General features: G+C 51.2%; 5 protein-coding genes across 5 annotated transcripts; 3 read left to right on the top strand and 2 right to left on the bottom strand.

Moving 5' to 3' along the window:
- Positions 1-1556: 1556 nt before the first annotated feature.
- On the top strand, positions 1557-4123 carry BU24DRAFT_423674 (uncharacterized protein). The gene is made up of 3 exons (XM_033528314.1): positions 1557-1906; positions 2145-2256; positions 2366-4123. Exons 1-3 carry the CDS (start codon positions 1713-1715, stop codon positions 3878-3880), a joined length of 1821 nt encoding a protein of 606 aa, XP_033383115.1. The 5' UTR covers positions 1557-1712; the 3' UTR covers positions 3881-4123.
- A 291-nt stretch (positions 4124-4414) lies between these two features.
- Positions 4415-6241, bottom strand: BU24DRAFT_451724 (uncharacterized protein; the record flags this gene model as incomplete). Its single annotated transcript, XM_033531139.1, has 3 exons — positions 4415-5712; positions 5839-6003; positions 6070-6241. The coding sequence occupies 3 exons, from the start codon at positions 6239-6241 to the stop codon at positions 4415-4417; spliced, it is 1635 nt and encodes a 544-aa protein (XP_033383114.1).
- Positions 6242-6670: 429 nt separating this feature from the next.
- On the bottom strand, positions 6671-9295 carry BU24DRAFT_451723 (uncharacterized protein). The gene is made up of 2 exons (XM_033531138.1): positions 8789-9295; positions 6671-8738 (listed from the first exon to the last, which is right to left on the bottom strand). Exons 1-2 carry the CDS (start codon positions 9109-9111, stop codon positions 6749-6751), a joined length of 2313 nt encoding a protein of 770 aa, XP_033383113.1. The 5' UTR covers positions 9112-9295; the 3' UTR covers positions 6671-6748.
- Positions 9296-9622: 327 nt separating this feature from the next.
- On the top strand, positions 9623-15571 carry BU24DRAFT_392931 (uncharacterized protein). The gene is made up of 3 exons (XM_033525180.1): positions 9623-9797; positions 9853-10777; positions 10829-15571. The coding sequence occupies exons 1-3, from the start codon at positions 9724-9726 to the stop codon at positions 15416-15418; spliced, it is 5589 nt and encodes a 1862-aa protein (XP_033383112.1). The 5' UTR covers positions 9623-9723; the 3' UTR covers positions 15419-15571.
- Positions 15572-16391: 820 nt separating this feature from the next.
- BU24DRAFT_482320 (uncharacterized protein) lies at positions 16392-18456 on the top strand (the record flags this gene model as incomplete). Its single annotated transcript, XM_033533235.1, has 2 exons — positions 16392-16608; positions 16660-18456. 2 exons carry the CDS (start codon positions 16392-16394, stop codon positions 18294-18296), a joined length of 1854 nt encoding a protein of 617 aa, XP_033383111.1. The 3' UTR covers positions 18297-18456.
- Between the last annotated feature and the right edge of the window lie 236 nt (positions 18457-18692).

Below are 18692 nucleotides of genomic sequence, written 5' to 3'. Positions count from 1 at the left end.
AGCACTTAAAACGATGTGTTGACTTTTGAAATAATTTCAAGACAGGCATGAAAAGTGTACCGTTAAGAAAAAATTGAAAATAGAAAAAAAATAAGAAATAGCAGGTGAGACATGGAGAAACCCGCGACCCTGTGTGTCGGGAGTAGGTCGCGATGTCTCCCCGCAGAAAGCCATGTCTGCAATCACTTAATGGTTGCGAGAGACCAGTATGCAGGCTCGGTAGGCTTCGGACGGACCCTTGCGAGAGCCATGGGAAGAGGAAAAGAAAGAGCTGAGCCCATTGGTGGGAGACTGGAGAAGGCCAAAATGAGCGTGTGGGTGATGGGGGTCCTAGCACGATCCAGACAGCACTTCTGCCTTGAGTCCAGGTGACAGATGATGATCTTTCAACCGGTGACGGTGGGGTATTCAACGGTTGTGAGAACGATGCAGCATGTAATTCGAGAGATAGGTATGCAAACAGTCAGACGGATGTTGGAACTGGAGAGGGAGTTCCACACGTGCGTGGGTTGCGCATAGTCCTGAGGGAGGAGGCGAACTTCAGCTGAGTCTTACGGTGAGTAACAAGAAACGGATGCAAGTGAATGGTAGGCTGTAGTGGCAGGTAGACTACTTAGAATAGTTGAGCATCGCTGCCTAGGGACTGTTTGCCTGCCCATAGGCGAGTTCCGCTATACGTTGGGTGTCAATGGGAAACCTGGGAATGGAAGGTAGGGAACTGAGTTCATAGTGTTGTAACCGCAGATATAACTATTGACAAAGAGAAGGGATGGGAAAGAGGAAGGGGAAGGGGAGAGAAAAGATAAATGATGGTCGTCGGTTGTAGTCGAAATGGAGAAGCCGAGGAGGATGGTTCCCGATTTGGCTAAGCGTGGGAATTGGATTCACGTGCTATCGCGTCAACCATTGCAACTTGACTTGGAGGTGTTTGTGAAGATGGGGATGGAGAAGTGTGAACAAGGCGAAGATCGAAGGCGAAATGGGCAAACAATCGCGTACATGTATCATTTCTCTAATTGACAAGTGACTGGCGCCTTTTACGCGCACATAGTTATGCCCATACCTCTTCGTAGGTAGCAACTCCGGTCGTGGACATCGTAGACGCGTCGCGAGTGGTTAAGCATCTAGAAAGGCCAACATTGACTATGTACACCGTGTCCACAAACACGCGACTTTGCAGTGCTGAGTATGAGTACATTAGATTACGAGCATGGACAATGATCACCTCTGATGGCTGCTCAAATCAAGTTTGGTGATAAATGAGACGGATTGTAACCCTCATGAGGAGTGTCCTGTTGTACGTCCATCCAAGATCAGATACGATGAAGAACGTGCAACTTCCCAGGGAGAGTAATTACGGGTCGTAGTAAGGAATAATTAATGTAATTATGAATGAAACAAGGCCATGACCCGTTCATGCAAGACATTTTGATCCAATCTACCTACCTAACTACATATGTACTTCCTCTTCACACGACGGCCCGCCATCTTCCCTGCGCACAAACCATCGCGTCAACGCGCGCCCGCCGCCATCGACCTTCCACCACCACCATCAACATTCCCTGCCTCTCCACACGATCATACTTACTTGCACTTACCTACCTACTCACCTACTTACATTCTCTTTCCAATCTTCAATCTCCAATCGCACAATTGACTCAACATCGCCTCCTTCTCCAAAGACTCGTGAGGGTCAATCAAACCATCAAACCATGTCGGACCCTTCGGCAGCGCATGTACCTTCATCGCCACCGAACGATAGTAGGCGTGTCTGCACCAATAATGCGACCCCGAGCCTCCCACCACCATACGCATTCCTCGTCCATTCTCCCAACACTGTCGCAAACGATCTACCTCCAGACGTAGACAACAAACCACTCGCTCGTCAAAAGCGTAGAAGAACAAGGTGCGTTAACATTGATTTCACTATTATTATTGATCAACAACCATTTTCGCGTTGTTGATGTTGATGGTTCGACTATCCTGTCTATTTGTACACACAAATACACCCACCCACCATACAAATCCTCGCGTCTCGCGTTACTGGAACGTGCTCTCCTTCGCTGTCTCTACTCTCGGCCCGCACAAACCTTTCAACCCCACCCTCTGCTCCTCCACAATCAACTGACCACATGGCCGTGCAGCAAAGAGGATGAAGAAATCCTCAAAACTGAATATTTAAAAAATCCAAAACCCGACAAAGCCGCTCGCATCCAGATTGTTCGCAAAGTCGCCCTCGGAGAGAAAGAGGTCCAGGTACGCACTACTTACTGCACCCATGTCTTTTGCTCCAGCTGGCACAGTGGCACAGCCCATCACTCGCCTGTTTCTGCACATGACTAACATTGGTTCGAACCACCTCCAGATTTGGTTTCAGAATAAGAGACAGAACGACCGCCGACGCGCGCGCCCACTTGAACCTTCCTCCACTGCATCGCTACTCTCATCATCCTCCAACATGTCCGACCCTGTCACGGATGATGAACGTGTCCTGCGCGACGGCACCGACGCACACACTGAGCCGCACAATGACGACATATCCGCTCTGGACGACCCAGCGAATCTCGAGGATGCCGAGCCCACAGTGACTTCAGAGGACGCAGAGATTACAGCGACTGCCACCGTCGCTGCCACCCAGGAACAAAATTCTGAAGACGTTGTCGTGATTGGGGAGGTGGAATCACAAGCGACTGTCGATTCCGTCGCGATCGCAATAGCTTCTACCGATCCTGCCACCATTGAGACAGCAGTCACAGAGCCCGATAGCTCCCAACAAGAATCCACATCATCGCAGAGCGCCGAACGCGCGCGTACCTCGTGGATATCCAACCGACGTAGTGCTTCTTTTCGGCATGGCGAGGACTACGCACCTGAAGTTATCACTTTCCCCCAACCGACATCTACCGCCGCCGACGAAGCCCCTCCCTCAATAACGACCTCGCCAGCTGAAGCACCACCCAAATCGTCAACACCGAAAAAGTCATTGAAACGCACACATTCCTTTGTCCGACTCTCGATGACGGACGACGGCACCGCCCGCGTCATCACTGACGCCGATAAAACCCCCTCACCTCCCCACGCCAAGTCGAACCCTGCGTCGCTGTCTCGTGCTGCTGCCGGCCTCCGCAGGAGTTATAGTTCGGCAGGATTGAACGAACGCCTAGCTGCAGCCTCGCGAGGCGAGCCCAGCCCAAAGATGCCCAGAACCTCATCCAGCGTTGGCCGGAGTCGAGATTCACGCGCATGGGAGTTCTGGTGCGATCCGGATACGCGAAACAGTCGCAGCCTAACTACTTGGGCCGACCAAGAGGGCAGCGGCAGCGCAGCAGACGCGATTGGACTTCTCCGCGCTAATCGCAGAGTTCTGGGCCAGAACCAGACACGTCAAAACACCCCAATCATGTCGCGACACAACTCGTCCAAGTCAACCAGAGATGGTGGTGTGAAGAAGTCGCGTCGCCAAATGCAGAGGGCATCGACTATTTCTGGGCCGCTCCCTAGCAAGGAAACGAAACATGGAGACAGTAGCGAGTCCGACGAATTGCCGCAGACGGAATCAGACAAGGAGAACTGGGAGCCCGAACTCCCGCAAGCACGTCGACAGCGAACGTCCGGCCCACAATCGAGCTCTCAACGGCCACGCCAAATCTTGGGCGAGAACACGGAGATAATGTCACAGAGCACAAGTCTCGGTGCCATGCTCGCGAAAGAGAAGGGGAGCAGAAGGGAGCGAGGAACGTCAGATCCCGAGGCGGACGAGGAGCTGCAGCTATTCATGAACAGTAGCGACACCCTGAGTGGGAGGACAAGTCTGAGCTCGGCAGAAGAGGCAGGCTGCGTGGAAGGTCTACTGAAGTTGAGTCAAGGCAATTGGAGGTAGCCCGCCGCTTTGCCATGACATGTACTAGTACACGCCTTGGTCTTTTGTCTTTGGTTTCTTGACATTATTTGCTGCATTTGAGCGAGTTGGAGTTGGTGGCTTCTAGTTGGAAAATGATGACGATGGGAATGCGGTGGGTTTGAAAGGCGTCTGCATTATCAGATTTGACAGAAGCACTTTGTTCTTCAGAGGTCATATCATTATACGAATCCATGCCCTTATTTGCATATAAATGTCTTTTGCCTACTCCTATGTGAATGACTGCCTTAGATATCTTCAAAGCTATCCTCCTGAAATGTCCTGAATATGTCGTCCAAATGTACCTCTCGCGTCCATAAACTGACGCCGCGAAAAGGGCATGTCGTATAACTCCCTCCGCAAGATCGGTTCCATGTCCAACCGATCATTCTTGCAGCTAATACCAATATCTCAAGTCGATACCCAAAGACTGGCGATACCCACCGCCAGCACTCCCTTCCATCTCACTCTCCAACCCGCACTCCATCATCATCGTCGTCCCACCTAACCAACCCATCAATGATCATAGAAGAAGAAGCTCTCCCTCACCGACCTCCCCTTCCTCACACCCGCCTTCCCCCTCTCCCTCTCCTTCCTCTCCTTCCTCTTCCTCTCCTCCTCCTCCGCCTCTTCCACCTCCCTCCTCCTCCTAGCCTCCACCTCCATCACCACCCTCCTCCCACAAATCCCCTCCCTATTCAACATAACCTCCATCCCCCTCAACCCCAACCCCCCCTCCTCCTCCCCCACCTCCGCCCTCACGTACGCCTCCCCCGGAATCTCAACCGCAGGCAACAACCCACACGACGCCGGCGGCGCAGGCCGCCTGTAGAAAAACGGCTCGAGGTTTAGGACCCGCGCCCGCGCGTGCTGTAGCGCTTCGACGGCGGGGGAGACGCGCTCTTCCCAGCGGAGGAGGGTCAGTGTGTGGAAGGCGGTGCGGAAGGCGCGGAAGGCGTGCTCGTGCGGGGTGTTGAGGGGGCAGAGGGCTTTTTTCCAGAGGTGTGGTGTTGGGGTTTGGGGGATTGTGTGGAGGAAGGGAGCCTGGGGGGTGGTGGAGGTTGTGGGAGAGGGAGGGGACGGTGGCGGGTAGGTTATCCCTGGGATTCCCGGCGTGTTTATGAGGTTGTTGGCGGAGGGCCAGGCGTCGGTCGTTGGGGGCCGGTACCGTGCGACGGTGGTGTAGGTGTGGGGTTTCGTGTTGGATTCGAAGAGGCGGAGGGTGTAGTGGGCGTGGAGGTTGCGGAAGAGGTTGGGTCGTGTGAGCGTGATGTCGTAGGGGAAGCTGGTGGGGTCGACGTAGATGTGGTAGTTATCTTTCAAGGAGTTTGGGTTAGTTGGGGGGACGGGTGACGGTGGTGATGGGGGAATGGTGTTGGCATTGTCTCGGTCGAGGGCGGTCGTTGCAGGCGGAGAGGTGGGAGAGTGCGGAGGTTTAGGTGGTGTGGACTCGAGATCCTGGCGTGGGATCGAAGGGCTGGGAGAAGACTTGATGGTGGAGGACGGAGTGCGAGCTGTGATAGTGGACTTGGATGGGGTGTTTGGGGGAGGAGTGGAAGAGGTAGACTCCAGTGTTGGATTCTGCTGATCCTTCTCCAGCCCATCATCATCTTTCTCGCCTTCCTTATTCACCACAGGCTCAGGATTTTGAACCTGTTCATCCTTGTGCTGTTCTCTTTGCTCCCTTTTCGCCTGCAACTCCGCCAGACTACTGACGAAGAAACCACTGCGTTGGGTGCAAGGCACGAATCGTGAGGACGTACCTGAACCGGTATCGTCGTAGGCTTTCTGGACGCCTTGTTTGAATTGTCTCGCTATATCTTCGTCAGTACAAGTACAATGTGTGCTTAACCTCTCATCAAACAGTGTCTCATATCAAGCCGTGGTACGACTTCCTAATATGACATAAAAGAGGGGCGAGGACGAAAGGAAAAACGTACTATCATTCATCTTCCCCAACCTCTTCATCTGTTTCTGCTTCTTTCGTTGCTTCGAGATAGCAGTCCAGAGGTACTTCTTCTCGCCGAGCTTCCTCCCGCGCTGCAGCGAGTCTTCAAGCCAGTCGTAGCTGACGATGCGGACGCCGAACCGTTGTGCCATCGCCACTATCGCCATACATGTCAGCCATACTGGTTAAAGTAAATAAATCAGCAGGTTCGAGTCTGTCATACCGTTCTCGGTCGCTTTCTTCCACTCGTCTTTGGAGCAGATGACGTGCGTCGTGTCTTTGGTGACTCGAGGGACCCAGCGGCCGTCGTTGGCTTCGACCCATTTTTTGAGCTGCTCCGGCCTGTGGCCGACGTTGCCGGCTACGGTTATGACCAGGTTCTTGAGGCAGCCCATGATGGACTAGATGTATGACGATAGCAATAGCAGTGGAAAGAATCTTCAAGGCAGATTTCAGGAACAAAAGAGGAGTTCGGTTGGAGAAGTTCGGGAGATGGAGGGCGGAGTTCTTATATCAGGCGGAAAGTGAAGTTGGATAGCGTTTGATAGATTTTCGGGGAATTGCGTGATCTTTTCGACTTCACTTTTGGGAGATATTTGGCAACAAGGTAAAGGGGGAGCTTCATTGGGTAATGAGGTGATTGCAACTGGGCGTGACGGGACGAAAAGACGGTGAGGGTTCAGTTCGGGAAGGATACGGATTGGTGAGGGTATTGATATCTGCAAACGTTCAATTATATTTGATTATATGATTCTCGAGGGATGCTATTCAAGGGGTCGTTTTCATCTTTGGAATATTAGCAGTGATGACAATGGCTTTGGAGTAAACGAATCGATTTGATTTGAAACTTAGTATCTGACAGCAAGGAAAGCTACATAGCTTCGAGATTTTGTAGTCCACATCTACTGGCCCTTGACGGCCTTAATGAATGCCCGGATCTTATCTAGATTCTGTTGTCCACCTTCTTCTACGCCACTGCTGACATCGACCGCTTTAACTCGTCCCTTATAGTCTGCCAAATCGGCAAGAACCTGCTGGACATTGTCGGGATTTAGTCCTCCTGCAAGGATGATATTGACTCCGTCGTCCTGAGTCAGGAAGTCTTTCACTTCCGTCAGATCGAGCCTCTGACCAGAACCTCCAATGCCGGCATCCAACAATGGGAGAGAATGGTACCCCCGAACGCCCACACCAATGTCCTTGGGCCCAAAGCTCTTGAAAACGGGCACGGGAATGATTTTAGCCCATTCGATTGGTTCCGAGCCGTGGAGCTGTACAATGTCCAGATTCAAAAGTTGTTGCTGTTCTAGCACGTATTCTAGGGGCTGGTTCCGGAACACACCAACGAGGAGGGCACGGTTTACATGCGATGCATGATGGGCAGATGCATGGTCGAAGAAGTCAGATGCTGATAGAGATCCCCCAGACAGCTTGTTACTCTGTGCTTTCTTAGTCTTGTGAATCACATCTGATATCGCAAGGGCCGTTTCGGTGGAAACCGTCCTGGAACGGCCCTCAGCTAATATGATTCCGATGAGGTCCGCTCCAGCCTCGATAGCTGTAGTAGCAGCTTCTGCACTTCGCGTGCCACAAATCTTGACCAGAGGGGTGGCTTCTTTGGGTGCCGAGGAGGCTACTGAAGCCTTGCTACCGAGAAGATCTGAGATAAATTGTGCTGTGTTGGACGCTCGCATCAAAGCCTCACCCACCAATACGGCGCCGACGCCACTCTTGGTATACGGCTCGACATCTTTGGGTCCAGCAATTCCGCTCAGTGCGCAGACAATGGTCTCCTTTGGTACCAGGTCCATGAGCCGGCTGGTAGTCTCCAGGTCTACTTCAAAGTTGACCAGATTGCGATTGTTGACGCCAATGACCTTTGAGCCTAGGTTGACAGCGATTCGCGTCTCCTCCACATTTTGGACCTCTACCAAAGGCTCCATACCCAGCGACTGGGAGTACAGGTAGAGCCTCTTCAGCAAGGCCTCGTCCAGCATCTTCACAATCAGCAATACTGTGTCAGCACCTGCAAGCCTGGCCTCAAGAATCTGGTATTCGTCGAAGATGAACTCTTTGCGTAAGACAGCCGGCCGATTGGGCATCCCCTCAAGGCTCTGTCGCACTGCTCGCAGATCTTCGATGTTTCCTTTGAACCATTCTGGCTCCGTTAGAACGGAGATGACACTGGCGCCAGCCTTCGCATATGTCCTTGCCTGGGCAGGCGCACACGTAGAAAGCGAGATTATGCCCTTGGAAGGCGATGCACGTTTGATCTCTGCCATCAGCGAGAGCGTATAAGGCGACTTCCGCAACCTCTCCGGGAATGGGATCTGCGGAGGTGCAAGATTGAGCTTGTAGGATGCCTCCAAATCACTAGGCCTCTGTGACGGGATCTTCTTTTGCTCGGCGACAGCGCGCTTGCGGTGGTCGTAGATCTTCTCTAGAATTGAAGTCTGCTTGTCCTTCTTTTCGGTCCCGTTCGCAGCTGCAACGTCTCCATATGCTTCAGTGTGCTTTTTCTTTGACAAGCGGTCATTCTCTGCCCAGGTTCCACCCTGCATCTGTAAGAAGTTCTTCAACATCAACCGCCCTTCAGCAGTCAGGATGCTCTCCGGGTGGAACTGCACCCCCTCCACGGTATATTCCTTGTGTCTAACACCCATGATGACGCCTTTTCCACCGTCCGGTCCAGACGCAATCCAGGATGTGACTTCTAGACAGTCCGGGAGGGTGGGGTGAGTTCCGGCTAAAGAGTGGTAGCGAGTGACAGGGACGTCTTGGGGAATGCCTGCATAAACGCCTTTAGCATCGTGTCGAAGAGGCGACGTTTTTCCGTGGAGAATCTCGCCGGTTACGTCGACGCGGCCGCCAAAGGAGTAGTAGATGCATTGCCTTGAGTGTGTTAGCGCATGAACAATGAATTAGATAGTGGTTTGCCATACTCGCCCATACAGACACCAAGCACGGGGATCTTCCCACTAAAGTGTTTGATAGCATCATTGCTGATACCGGCGTCCTTCTCAGGATGTCCAGGTCCTGGGCTAATGACAAGTTGAGTGGGGTTCTTTGCGATCAACTCCTCGAGGGTAATCTCATCATTACGGAAGACAGTAACGGTGGCTCCTTCGAGGACAAGATATTGGTACACATTCCAGGTGAAGGAGTCGTAATTGTCTATAAGTACAAGGTTCGAGGCGGTTGCAATTGGTGCGGAGGGGGACGGATGGTGGGGAGAATGATCGATGAGTCCGAGCGTGGCAGTCATCGTGAGCGTGGTATGTACGCTGAGGCACTCGTAAGAGGCGACAGATGGGAGAATGGGTGAGCTCCTCAACCGAGGCGGTAGACTTTTCTCTGGTTCGAGGTGCGATTGTTGGGAGCAATTGATGTGTGAGGTGCGCAATGGATAGGTAGGGAAAAGTGGTAAATTATTATATGCGACGAGAGAGTATGAGTCTACTACTAGTTATGTAGGTTGTGCGGAGGTTCATCGGAGGTCGTCACCGTCCCCGCCGTCGACTGTTATTCATACATAATTGATTAATTATTCCTTCCTCACTGGCTAACTAGGTACTTAGTACGAAGAAGGAAAAGAATTAATTAAATTACCATAACAAAGCAGTAAATCCATTCATCCATCTCCCGCCTAATCCCGTATTGGGTAAAGCGCAGCGCGACATGGGTATCAATGTGGCACGGATCCACTACTGACCATGCCCTTTCGCGTCGAAAGCTTGAAGCTATTTGTCTGTCGGTGAAAGCCCATCTCCAAACATTCGACATTCGACGCCGGTCGCTCTCCTCATTGTCGCTCTTTCCGCTGGCCTACATGGCACTTGGCTGAACGTGTAATTGCCAGCGCAGTGCAGCGCCCGTCATGGCTCCTCTGCAGCCGCAATCGCAGATGGATTTCGATCTAGCGAAATGCTTCGCGGGCGAGCAACAGCTCGTGTATGTCACATGTTCTCTCATATTGTGGACAAGAATGACTTCCTAACCTCAACAGATCCTGGAGCTCCGCATATACTGCCCTCTGCGACCCCGAAACCGCATCGAAAAGCACCGTCCTACGTGACTTCCTTCGTAGCGAAGCCAGCATCGAAACGCTTACCCACCCATGGCAACCGTGGACAGGTCCGTCAGCTCATGAAAAGAACAAGTTTGAGGCAAAGACTGCTCCAATCAGTATCACACCAACATCTGGCGGTCACTACGATTTAGAAGAGATCAAGGCCGATACCCTGTGGTTGTCGCAACAGGCCAAGATTTCTGAATATGAAGCGCTGCGGCTGGTTACACTGGAATGGCAGAGTAGACCTACCAACCAGTTGTTGTCTGGACTGTCTCAAGAGGAGGCTGTCAGTGTTCGAGATGCTGCCGGACTTGCGAACCTCGGCGCCTCGACCTTCATCCCTAACTCCTCCATAATCACCGCCCCCTCAGCTCCTTCCGATGTCCAGTTCGATTCCAAACCACAACGACAACTCCGATTAATCGAGATCTATCACTCTTCGCGCATAGCAATATTGAGGATCAGCCAACTGCTCATCTCATGGGGCGCCGCCAACGATTTGAGACCTGCCTACGGGGAAACATACAGGGTTGGTGACGATTCGCTGGAACAACTAGGCCAGACCATCGTATCAAAACAGATCCAAAAAGACTCGGGCTTCCTAAAGTCATGTATACTGGGAATTGAAGGAGTGTTCGAAAATTTCGACAAGGGCCAGTCAATCTGGACAGTGTCTGAAGAAACGCAAGATGTTGCGGACGAGAAATGGAGGACGGCACAAATTACTGAACTGGTTCACCTGCTTCATCTTGCAACGATTCATGCGGATCTTTTCACTCCCAAGTTCGTCCACAGCGATGTCGTTGAGCGTTGGTTCTCCTTGATGCAGGCAAATGGATTTTTCCAAAATATCCCAGTAGTAAGTGATGAAACTCTATCACTATGAGTCGATGCTGACAGTCTGTATCAGATATCTCCGAAGCAGCAGGATCTTGTGTCGTTGATACAAATGCTGACATCGATTTTCTCCTTGGCGGTGCTGAAACTCGGCTCTATCATCGATGATTTAGAATCGGAACAATACCTTGCTTGGGACAGCAGCCTGTATCTCCTCCAGGGGAATCTTTTGGAGAATATAACAAGTATCCTTGGTCAGGCGAAAGAGCTTGGACCGAGCCCTGCGACGGTCCCTACGTATGCTTGGGCTCTGCTCCTCAATCACATATTCCAGGAGGCTCAGATTCTCGAACAAGCCCGTCAACACGACATCGACAATGGCCCAGGCCACAAGGACTCCGTACCGAAGCTTTCATTAATAGAAGAAGCAGCGTCTGCCGTGGCCAACCTGGAAACTAGCGATCTATTCAACAGACGCCGGCCTTTTGAGGATCTGTTGATATCCTGTGCTGAACTGAACACCATAGAGATTGCCAACCAACTTATTTGCCTAGGCATATCAGTATTTGGCACCAAAGTCGACCAAATCTCCTTGGACAGGTTCAGGTTGCTTTTTCTGCAATTGATTCGTGCTGGCCTAGCATCGAGCACCCTTACATATACACCCGATGTGGTCAACGCTACACATACCATTTTAACAGGCGAAAGATCATTTCGCAGATGGACGAGACCGCACGCTGCTCTGCATGCAGACCCTATCGTTTCTTACTGCGTGAACGACCCTTTCCTCCGCTCATGCCTGCTAGACGTTGCCCGAGGCCGTTATCCCTACGAGATAACTCCACTGCTCACATTCTATGCTGCCATCATTCGAGGCGATGGCATGACGAAAGACGGAGTTCCAAGTGTACTCAACGAGCTGACAAACTTCAGCACACTCATGCAACGACTGCCGGCGGCGGATTTCAAAGGGTACAAATCAATTCGCGAGGATGAGAACGCAAATTTTGTTGCTCTCTCTGAACCACTCCCTCAGTTCTTCAATGAAATAGCTCCACTCTCTCGCGGCACAAGGCGCCTCATCACATCATCTGCATATGCAGGTAATCAAGCATACATGGTGATACCCCCAGGCACTGAAGGGCAGATCGTCGACGATAGCGAACCCCCCTTCATCGCGGCATGGCACTTTCCGCACTCGGGCCTAGAGTATCTCGTGCGACTGCTCTCTACCTACGTAATCGGCAGTGGCACGGTTGAATACTCGAGCCAATGTCCGGCCTCATCCGGGACGGTCAGCGACATCATTGGTCTCTTTGCTGACCTTCTCCATGCTTTGCTGAGGGCCCCTGCACAAGATGGGGAGGCTCTCTGCTCAGCGGATCTATTATCTGCGCTGGATATCAGGATTGATGGGGCTCAAGATACAGTGAATGTCATTCTTGCAGTCTTCGACCAAGAACTGCTACGCCAATGTCAAGAACCAGGCAACGAGGAATCACTCGAGATTCTCATAAATTGCATTCACTTTCTTGAAGCACTTGTCGCTATAGCTCCGAACAGAGTGTGGCCCTGGCTCACCAGAGGTCGTCTCTTGTCGACGGAAGGAAACGGTGGAAGCTTAGCAACCATCCTGATAGGTACAGAAATGGTTCTCGCTCGATACGACTTTTTGATTGGTTGTATTCGCCTCTTTGATGCTTTGGTAGAGGATGCAGTGGGTCAAGCTGTGAACCGTAAAACACCAAGCAAGGCTCTTACTCGATTCAATTCGTCTATTACTACCGACAGCGGCACATCTGATAAGTTCATGAGCCAACTCCTCCTTGCATTTGGGAAAACTCTTGCAAGCGTATACGAAGGATCACCCTCTTGGAAATACCAGAGAATAGAGGACCGCATCGAGATCAACACTGGGATAAGTGATGTGTTCACTAGAATTCTCAAATACGCATACGGCACGGATGACAGTGTGGCCCTGTCCACCAAGTTGACAGGACTTCTGTCTCCAGTTGCAGAATACATCACGGAACTCTACTTGTCACAATCGGCGAACGATCTCCCCACCAATCCCATCTTGACTTCTTTCTTCCAAGACCTAGATGGAGACAAAACTGCCTTGTCGTTAAGCTTGGCCGAGCTCTCGAAAGAGCAAACATGCAGTGCACTACGACTTTCAGATACTCTTGTCAGAATTGCATTGTATCTGCAACGACCATGGACGTATTTGGAACATCAGCTTTTTAAGGCAGCGCCTCTCCTGGCAAGGTTGTATGCAACCAGCGATAGCTATAAGCCTCTGGTACTTCCTTTGCTAGAAACTTTGGTCAGAGCTGCTGTTCGCGTTGCGGACTTGGAGCCTACTGCCGCGACAAATGGATCAAAACAGCAAGCAGAGCCTCCTTCCCTGTTGGGACACTTGGGGCCTCAAGCAGCGAAGAGCTTCTTGAGCATTCTATCCCAACTGGACGAACCGTTCAAGGTTGTGGAACTGCAAACCCATGTTTGGAATCTTCTTTCAGCTGTTGTCACATGCAAACAACAGTGGTTTGCTTTGTATCTTCTTACTGGAAACACGCCTCGGGAAACTCTCAAGAGAGAAACCAAGAACGACACGAAGTCAACAGGAAGCAAAGCGTTACTATCTCGTGCAATCGAATCATTGGCAAGGCTAGAATTTAACGCACCCCAAAAGGACTGGGCGCTGTATGCTTCGAAACTTGAGTTCGTAGCATCAGCCCAGAATAATTGGTCTTGGGCAATGGGTGACTTGAAACGACACGCAGGATTCGTCCAACAGCTGGTTGCCTTCTTGAAATGGATGTTGTCCCAACCTCAGGATCCCAAGGCCTGGGAAAAGGATGCAACCCGTTCCCATCAGAATCGGTTCGCGGCCTTGACTTGCAACGTCCTAGCAATGTATCTTCACAGTGCACGCCAAAAAGGTGACCATGATGCTGTCAGAGAGGTGGTTCCTAGCCTGGCATTTTTAGAAAGCTATGCTCTAAAGACTCCTCGCTACAACCCCTCGCTCCACAGCTACCTCCGACAAAACCTCGAGAAAAGATTTCCTGGCGTAACGCTGATGAAGCTGAAACGAACGACTTTATACAGCCAGTCATTTGGGCCGTCTTACTTCTACAACACCGACTTGGCAAACCAACTTCTTGGCTTTGACAAACACTGGTCAGGGCCAGGGTCAGGGCCAAATTCAGGATTGGCTTCCGATCTTGAAAAGGCTAATATTAATCTGAGTCTGGTCGAATCTCAGATTCAACTTCTTCGGAGTTGGAAGATTCTAGCTACGGAACTGAGCAATTCTGTCACCATAAGCGACCGCCTCCCGAAAATACTAATAAATGTTGTCAAGGACAGCATGAAGGCGAATGCAGAACCACAGTTTCAAGAGGCTTGGCTCCGACAACTGGATGTATTGCGTGGAGACCTGTCCTTCGTTCTGCTTCAAAGGATGGTCAACTCAAGGGTCAACGCCCCCGAAACACGCCAGCTTTTACCGGCAATATGGAAGACGATACTGGCCACCATCTCGGATTTTGATAATGTTTTCTCGAGCGAACAAGTACCACAATATCGCCAGCTTCTGAAGATACTATACCTTTCCCTCCAGTTCCAACTCGAAAATGGGACCGCGCCCAAAGAGGAGATTGAATTCAGATCAAGTTTCCGTGGATCCGTTCCAGCTAGCCAAAAAGTTCTGACTGAGCCCATTTCGAGCCAATTGCTCGAAATTCTGTCAGAAACAGTGGCAAAAGGATTCCGTAGCCTTGCAACTCAACTTCATTCCGAACCCGGAAGTGTTCATCCCTCTGATTTTGCGCTGCTCACCGCAATCCTGCAGACCATTCTTGCTATCCCTGAGATGAGGACATGGCATGCTCAAGCCGCCTTGCTTTTCACTAATAGCAGCACATTGCGATATGCTACGAGCTTGTTCTCGTGGTCAGACAGGCTCACTGTTCCAAACAACGGCGTCGACGACCCTATCTATGGAGAGTTGAGTCTTCTCTTCATCCTCTCTCTGTCCAGTATGCAACCACTAGCAGAGACCATGGCCGTGGACGGAATTTTATCGCAACTCAACAGCGCAAACTTGATGAATTACTTCCGTCGCCCTGGAGGCATGTCACCCTTCGATTCTCCCCCGCGTCTTTTCTCAATCTGGACCAAAGGCATCTTGCCCCTGTGTTTGAACATCCTAAGCGCCGTTGGGCCGCCCATTGCTGGCGAAATCGCTGCCTTCCTCAATCAATTCCCCGAACAACTTGCGCGAGCATCGAACGCCTTGAACTCTCGAACAACTACCAAGATCACGTTGTCCATCGTCTCCGAGATACACTCACTAGCACTGATCTCTAGCATTCTTGATGGCGATCGAATCGGAGGGTCGCGACTGGGGATTCAAGCCAACGACATTGCCAACCTCGATTGGGACAAAGACGGTCTAAAGGATGACATCGATAGCTGGTTAGCAAGGAAAGCCGCCTTGCGAGAGAGGATTGTCGTTCATGACGAGATCGATGCGGCATTGTATAACAAGAAATTTTCGGGTGCCGGGACAGACAACGTATTGGAGGACAAGGTATTGGACGAACTTGAGGCTGCCGGAGTCTGCCTAGGATTGGGAAAGAATAATGGTTCTTGATGTGGCTGTATATGTGGATGGGTATGCTGGAAGCGAGATTTGGCGTTGACGTTGCATTGCATACATGGATCAAACGCCATGGAGTTCAGGCAACGGACTTGAGATTCTTTAGGTCAAAACTTTACTAAGATACCGGACAGTTTTGGTGTCAGGGATAATTAAAACATTTTTCTCTTCATACTGGTGTCATCACTCTTGCGTGTTGTCACTTACAGCAATCTCAAGTTGCTCTCGTCTTATGCCCATGTGACGCAATAAACCAGGACTGATCTTATGTGACCAGACGACAAACGCAGTTTGTCCAGACGGCCTTTGAAAGATGAAGTGGTTGGCCACAGCTAGTTTCGGCCCGCTAGAACACATTTGCTCTTCATCTGTGCCTCCAAGGTGATGATTCTCTAGTTCATCCAGGATCTTGTTTCGAGCAAGATACATCCACAGCTCATTTAGTGCTACCTATCCATACTCGTTGTCATCTCGTTGAGATTCTACGTCCTCAAGGCAGCCGTAGTGAAGGAACTAACCACGATTGAAAAAACTGAAATACATCTGCTGAGCTCTTTCACCTTCAGGCCTGGATACCATGACTTCAAGAAGTGAATGATGGTAAATAAGCAAAGTTATCTCCCTAGAATGAAAGTGCTTGAGGTGATTTTGTGTATGGCTGAGCCAGTCTGTTCATTCTGGACGGATCACGATTTACTCTCACGTCGCTGCAACAGGTCCGCCTAAGACTGATTTGCTATGTTCGTAGCAAAGAAACGCTTGCGCCAGTTGCTAGTGAAGGTGAAGGGAATTGGTTTTGCCACGTCCCTCCAGGTGATTTCGAAGTGAAGCTGGCCCATAACAAGATTCACTCCCTCCGGCCTAAAACCAAAACAAACACAACGTCCCCTTCGCAACCTTTACCTCAACCCCACTCTCTCCCCCCTCTCTCCCCCCTCTCCCCTTTCTACTTAATCCCCTCATCGCTATGTGGAATAGGCACCGGCTCGAAGTGCATACTAGATCACCGTCTTTCAACCCTCATGCTCCTTCGTTCAGTCCGTCCTCGTTACGTCGCAGTGCAGCAGAAAAAGTGAAAAGTCAGAAAGCAACCCGTTTCCAGGCCTCAGTATCGCAGGTTGTATCGTTTGGAGAAAACGAGTGGCCTTCTCTTCCACCTTCTGGCCCCGACAAAGAACGGAAAGGTACGTTGCTGAGGTGATGTACGATTGACTGTATTATACTGACAACAGTAGCAACTCCGCAACACGCCCAAGCAGACCCTAAAGTTCGAACAACAACTCACCTGGAGATGATGCCGACTCATCCCCACATCTTCTCAGGCGCCGTCCAAGGCTCGGAAGGTGAGCAAGTAGACAGAACCCAAGGACTATTCGGCCAAATGCGTGTAGACCACGGTGGCGTTCATCCTCATCACCAAGCACCGTACTTTAGCAGCCAAATGGCACAATCAAAGGCAATTCCGAACTTTGAGACACCGAAAACGCCTCGAGGTATGTATAGATATCCGCCCAGAGCACGGGTGGCACTGACCAGAGAAGCCATGCATTCTCCTCGTAGCGTTGCCCACGGCCAATATCATGACTTCGGACACTACCCTGGACCCCCTCAGTCTACTCAACCTGGTCTGTATCCAAGAGCACGCTTTGGATCTTTGCTCACACCTCAAGTAGCCCCATCAATGCCGTTGCAGACCTCGGTGCCATCATACCGTCCTATCTTCGAGACCCCGGATCGATTCAATAGCAGTGGCTATGCTGGACCTGGTTGGACACCAGGTTCGACTACACCACTTTCACAGCGTATCCACAGCTCTGAAAGCAGCAGACATGGGGCATTTACATTTCGAAACCCATCACCGCAGCGTCATTTCGAGGTCCCCAGTGTCCCAAACCAATTTCACTCAGGCGATACATCATTCTCACCAATGCTGCCCAAGGTACGAGTGGATGAGTCCCAAAAGAACCTGACCAAGCATGGCTCATTCAATTCCCCCCAGCTACAGCACACAATGGCAAATGGCGCCACACACAATCAATATCACATTGTGCCCAATGCCCCGGCAGCATACTCCGCCTCTCCATTCCGCTCCACTCCAGGAACGACTAACCGACAGAACAACAACGGTCGCCGAAGGGGGGAGCGTCCCAAGAAATTCCCACGCAAGCAGCCGCCGCGCTCAAGGCGTACGGACCAGGGTCCGATGCCATCTGACGCAGACATCTACCCGGACGATAGCTTCGAACAAGTCGAGGGGGGCTTTAAAGGGTCTCTTTCCATTGAATCTCCACCTACGGTGCATCGTGTGCATGGCTTCAATCCTGCAACGCTGGGTTATGAGCAGGCTGTGGTACCTTTCACTCCCCAGAACAACCCTATGGCTAATGCGCCCGTCGCTCCTGTTCCCAGCCTCATGGACGCAAACATCCCAGGATATCTGCGCACTCCTTACCCAGTTCCGCCTACAAAGGGAGATCTCGAGGCAGAGCCGATCAACGACATTCAGCCTTCCCCGTGCGACGAAACGCGCGCGAACGACAGCCTGGTGGTTACTGGAGGAAAGTCTCACATCCAGATGCTCGCACCCGCTATTGCTATTCATACTGGGGACCCGAACTCTAGTGCTGCCCGTCAGAAGGGCTCCTCGACGCTTCCTTCCCAGCGAGCGCTCATGGCAGACCAAGCTGATGGAAGCAGGTACGGCTTGAACCACGGTGGTTTGGGTCTGACTACCTTGGGAGATTCTTGGAAGCCTCCGGTTTTGGACGGAAGGTTCGCAGCGGCAAAGAGTCTTTGGGAGGATCGCACAGAGTATGTTAGTCCAGCACCGGTCGACAGGCAGTGGCAGTGGCAGCAGCAAGCGTGCGCATGAACACATTGCGGACGACCTCATTGGCGTTATCCGGCCGCTCGTTGGAATGCTTGAATCATACAATTGAGTTGGCACGGAAAAGAAATCATTTCATGGGAATGGCTCTTTGATAGCCTCGTAGGTAGAACTCAAGTAGTTTAAGCACCATCTGTGCTCCCGATCAGTGTGTTTTCATGCACTCAGACAAGCGATGACTACGGTCTACCTACCTAATAAAACATCAAACATATAGGTTTCGTTGTTTGTGTCTCGACTAGGCGTTTGTCATGTTAGATTGTTTTGAACTGATTCGATGGGTATACAAGTAAGCATTTACAAGGGAGTATCATAGCCATCAGTATGCGAGATACGTGGTGTATATCAGCGTTGTGATGGGCACAGTGAGGTAGTGTCTTC

Source organism: Aaosphaeria arxii (assembly GCF_010015735.1).
Source record: "Aaosphaeria arxii CBS 175.79 unplaced genomic scaffold BU24scaffold_5, whole genome shotgun sequence".
NCBI classification, from domain to species: Eukaryota; Fungi; Ascomycota; class Dothideomycetes; order Pleosporales; genus Aaosphaeria; species Aaosphaeria arxii.
The sequence above is the reverse complement of the archived record's forward strand: the minus strand, read 5'-3'. Positions and strand labels throughout refer to the sequence as shown.

What these genes read in the sequence shown, in the direction of transcription:
- BU24DRAFT_423674 (XM_033528314.1), top strand. Translation starts at nt 1,713, where the DNA reads ATGTCGGACCCTTCGGCAGCGCATGTACCTTCATCGCCACCGAACGAT. An exon ending in CAAAAGCGTAGAAGAACAAG is followed by an intron (nt 1,907 to 2,144) that starts GTGCGTTAACAT and finishes ATGGCCGTGCAG; the next exon opens with CAAAGAGGATGAAGAAATCC. An exon ending in TCGGAGAGAAAGAGGTCCAG is followed by an intron (nt 2,257 to 2,365) that starts GTACGCACTACT and finishes AACCACCTCCAG; the next exon opens with ATTTGGTTTCAGAATAAGAG.
- BU24DRAFT_451723 (XM_033531138.1), bottom strand. Translation starts at nt 9,111, where the DNA reads ATGACTGCCACGCTCGGACTCATCGATCATTCTCCCCACCATCCGTCC. An exon ending in CTTGGTGTCTGTATGGGCGA is followed by an intron (nt 8,739 to 8,788) that starts GTATGGCAAACC and finishes AACACACTCAAG; the next exon opens with GCAATGCATCTACTACTCCT.
- BU24DRAFT_392931 (XM_033525180.1), top strand. Translation starts at nt 9,724, where the DNA reads ATGGCTCCTCTGCAGCCGCAATCGCAGATGGATTTCGATCTAGCGAAA. An exon ending in GCGGGCGAGCAACAGCTCGT is followed by an intron (nt 9,798 to 9,852) that starts GTATGTCACATG and finishes TAACCTCAACAG; the next exon opens with ATCCTGGAGCTCCGCATATA. An exon ending in TTTTCCAAAATATCCCAGTA is followed by an intron (nt 10,778 to 10,828) that starts GTAAGTGATGAA and finishes AGTCTGTATCAG; the next exon opens with ATATCTCCGAAGCAGCAGGA.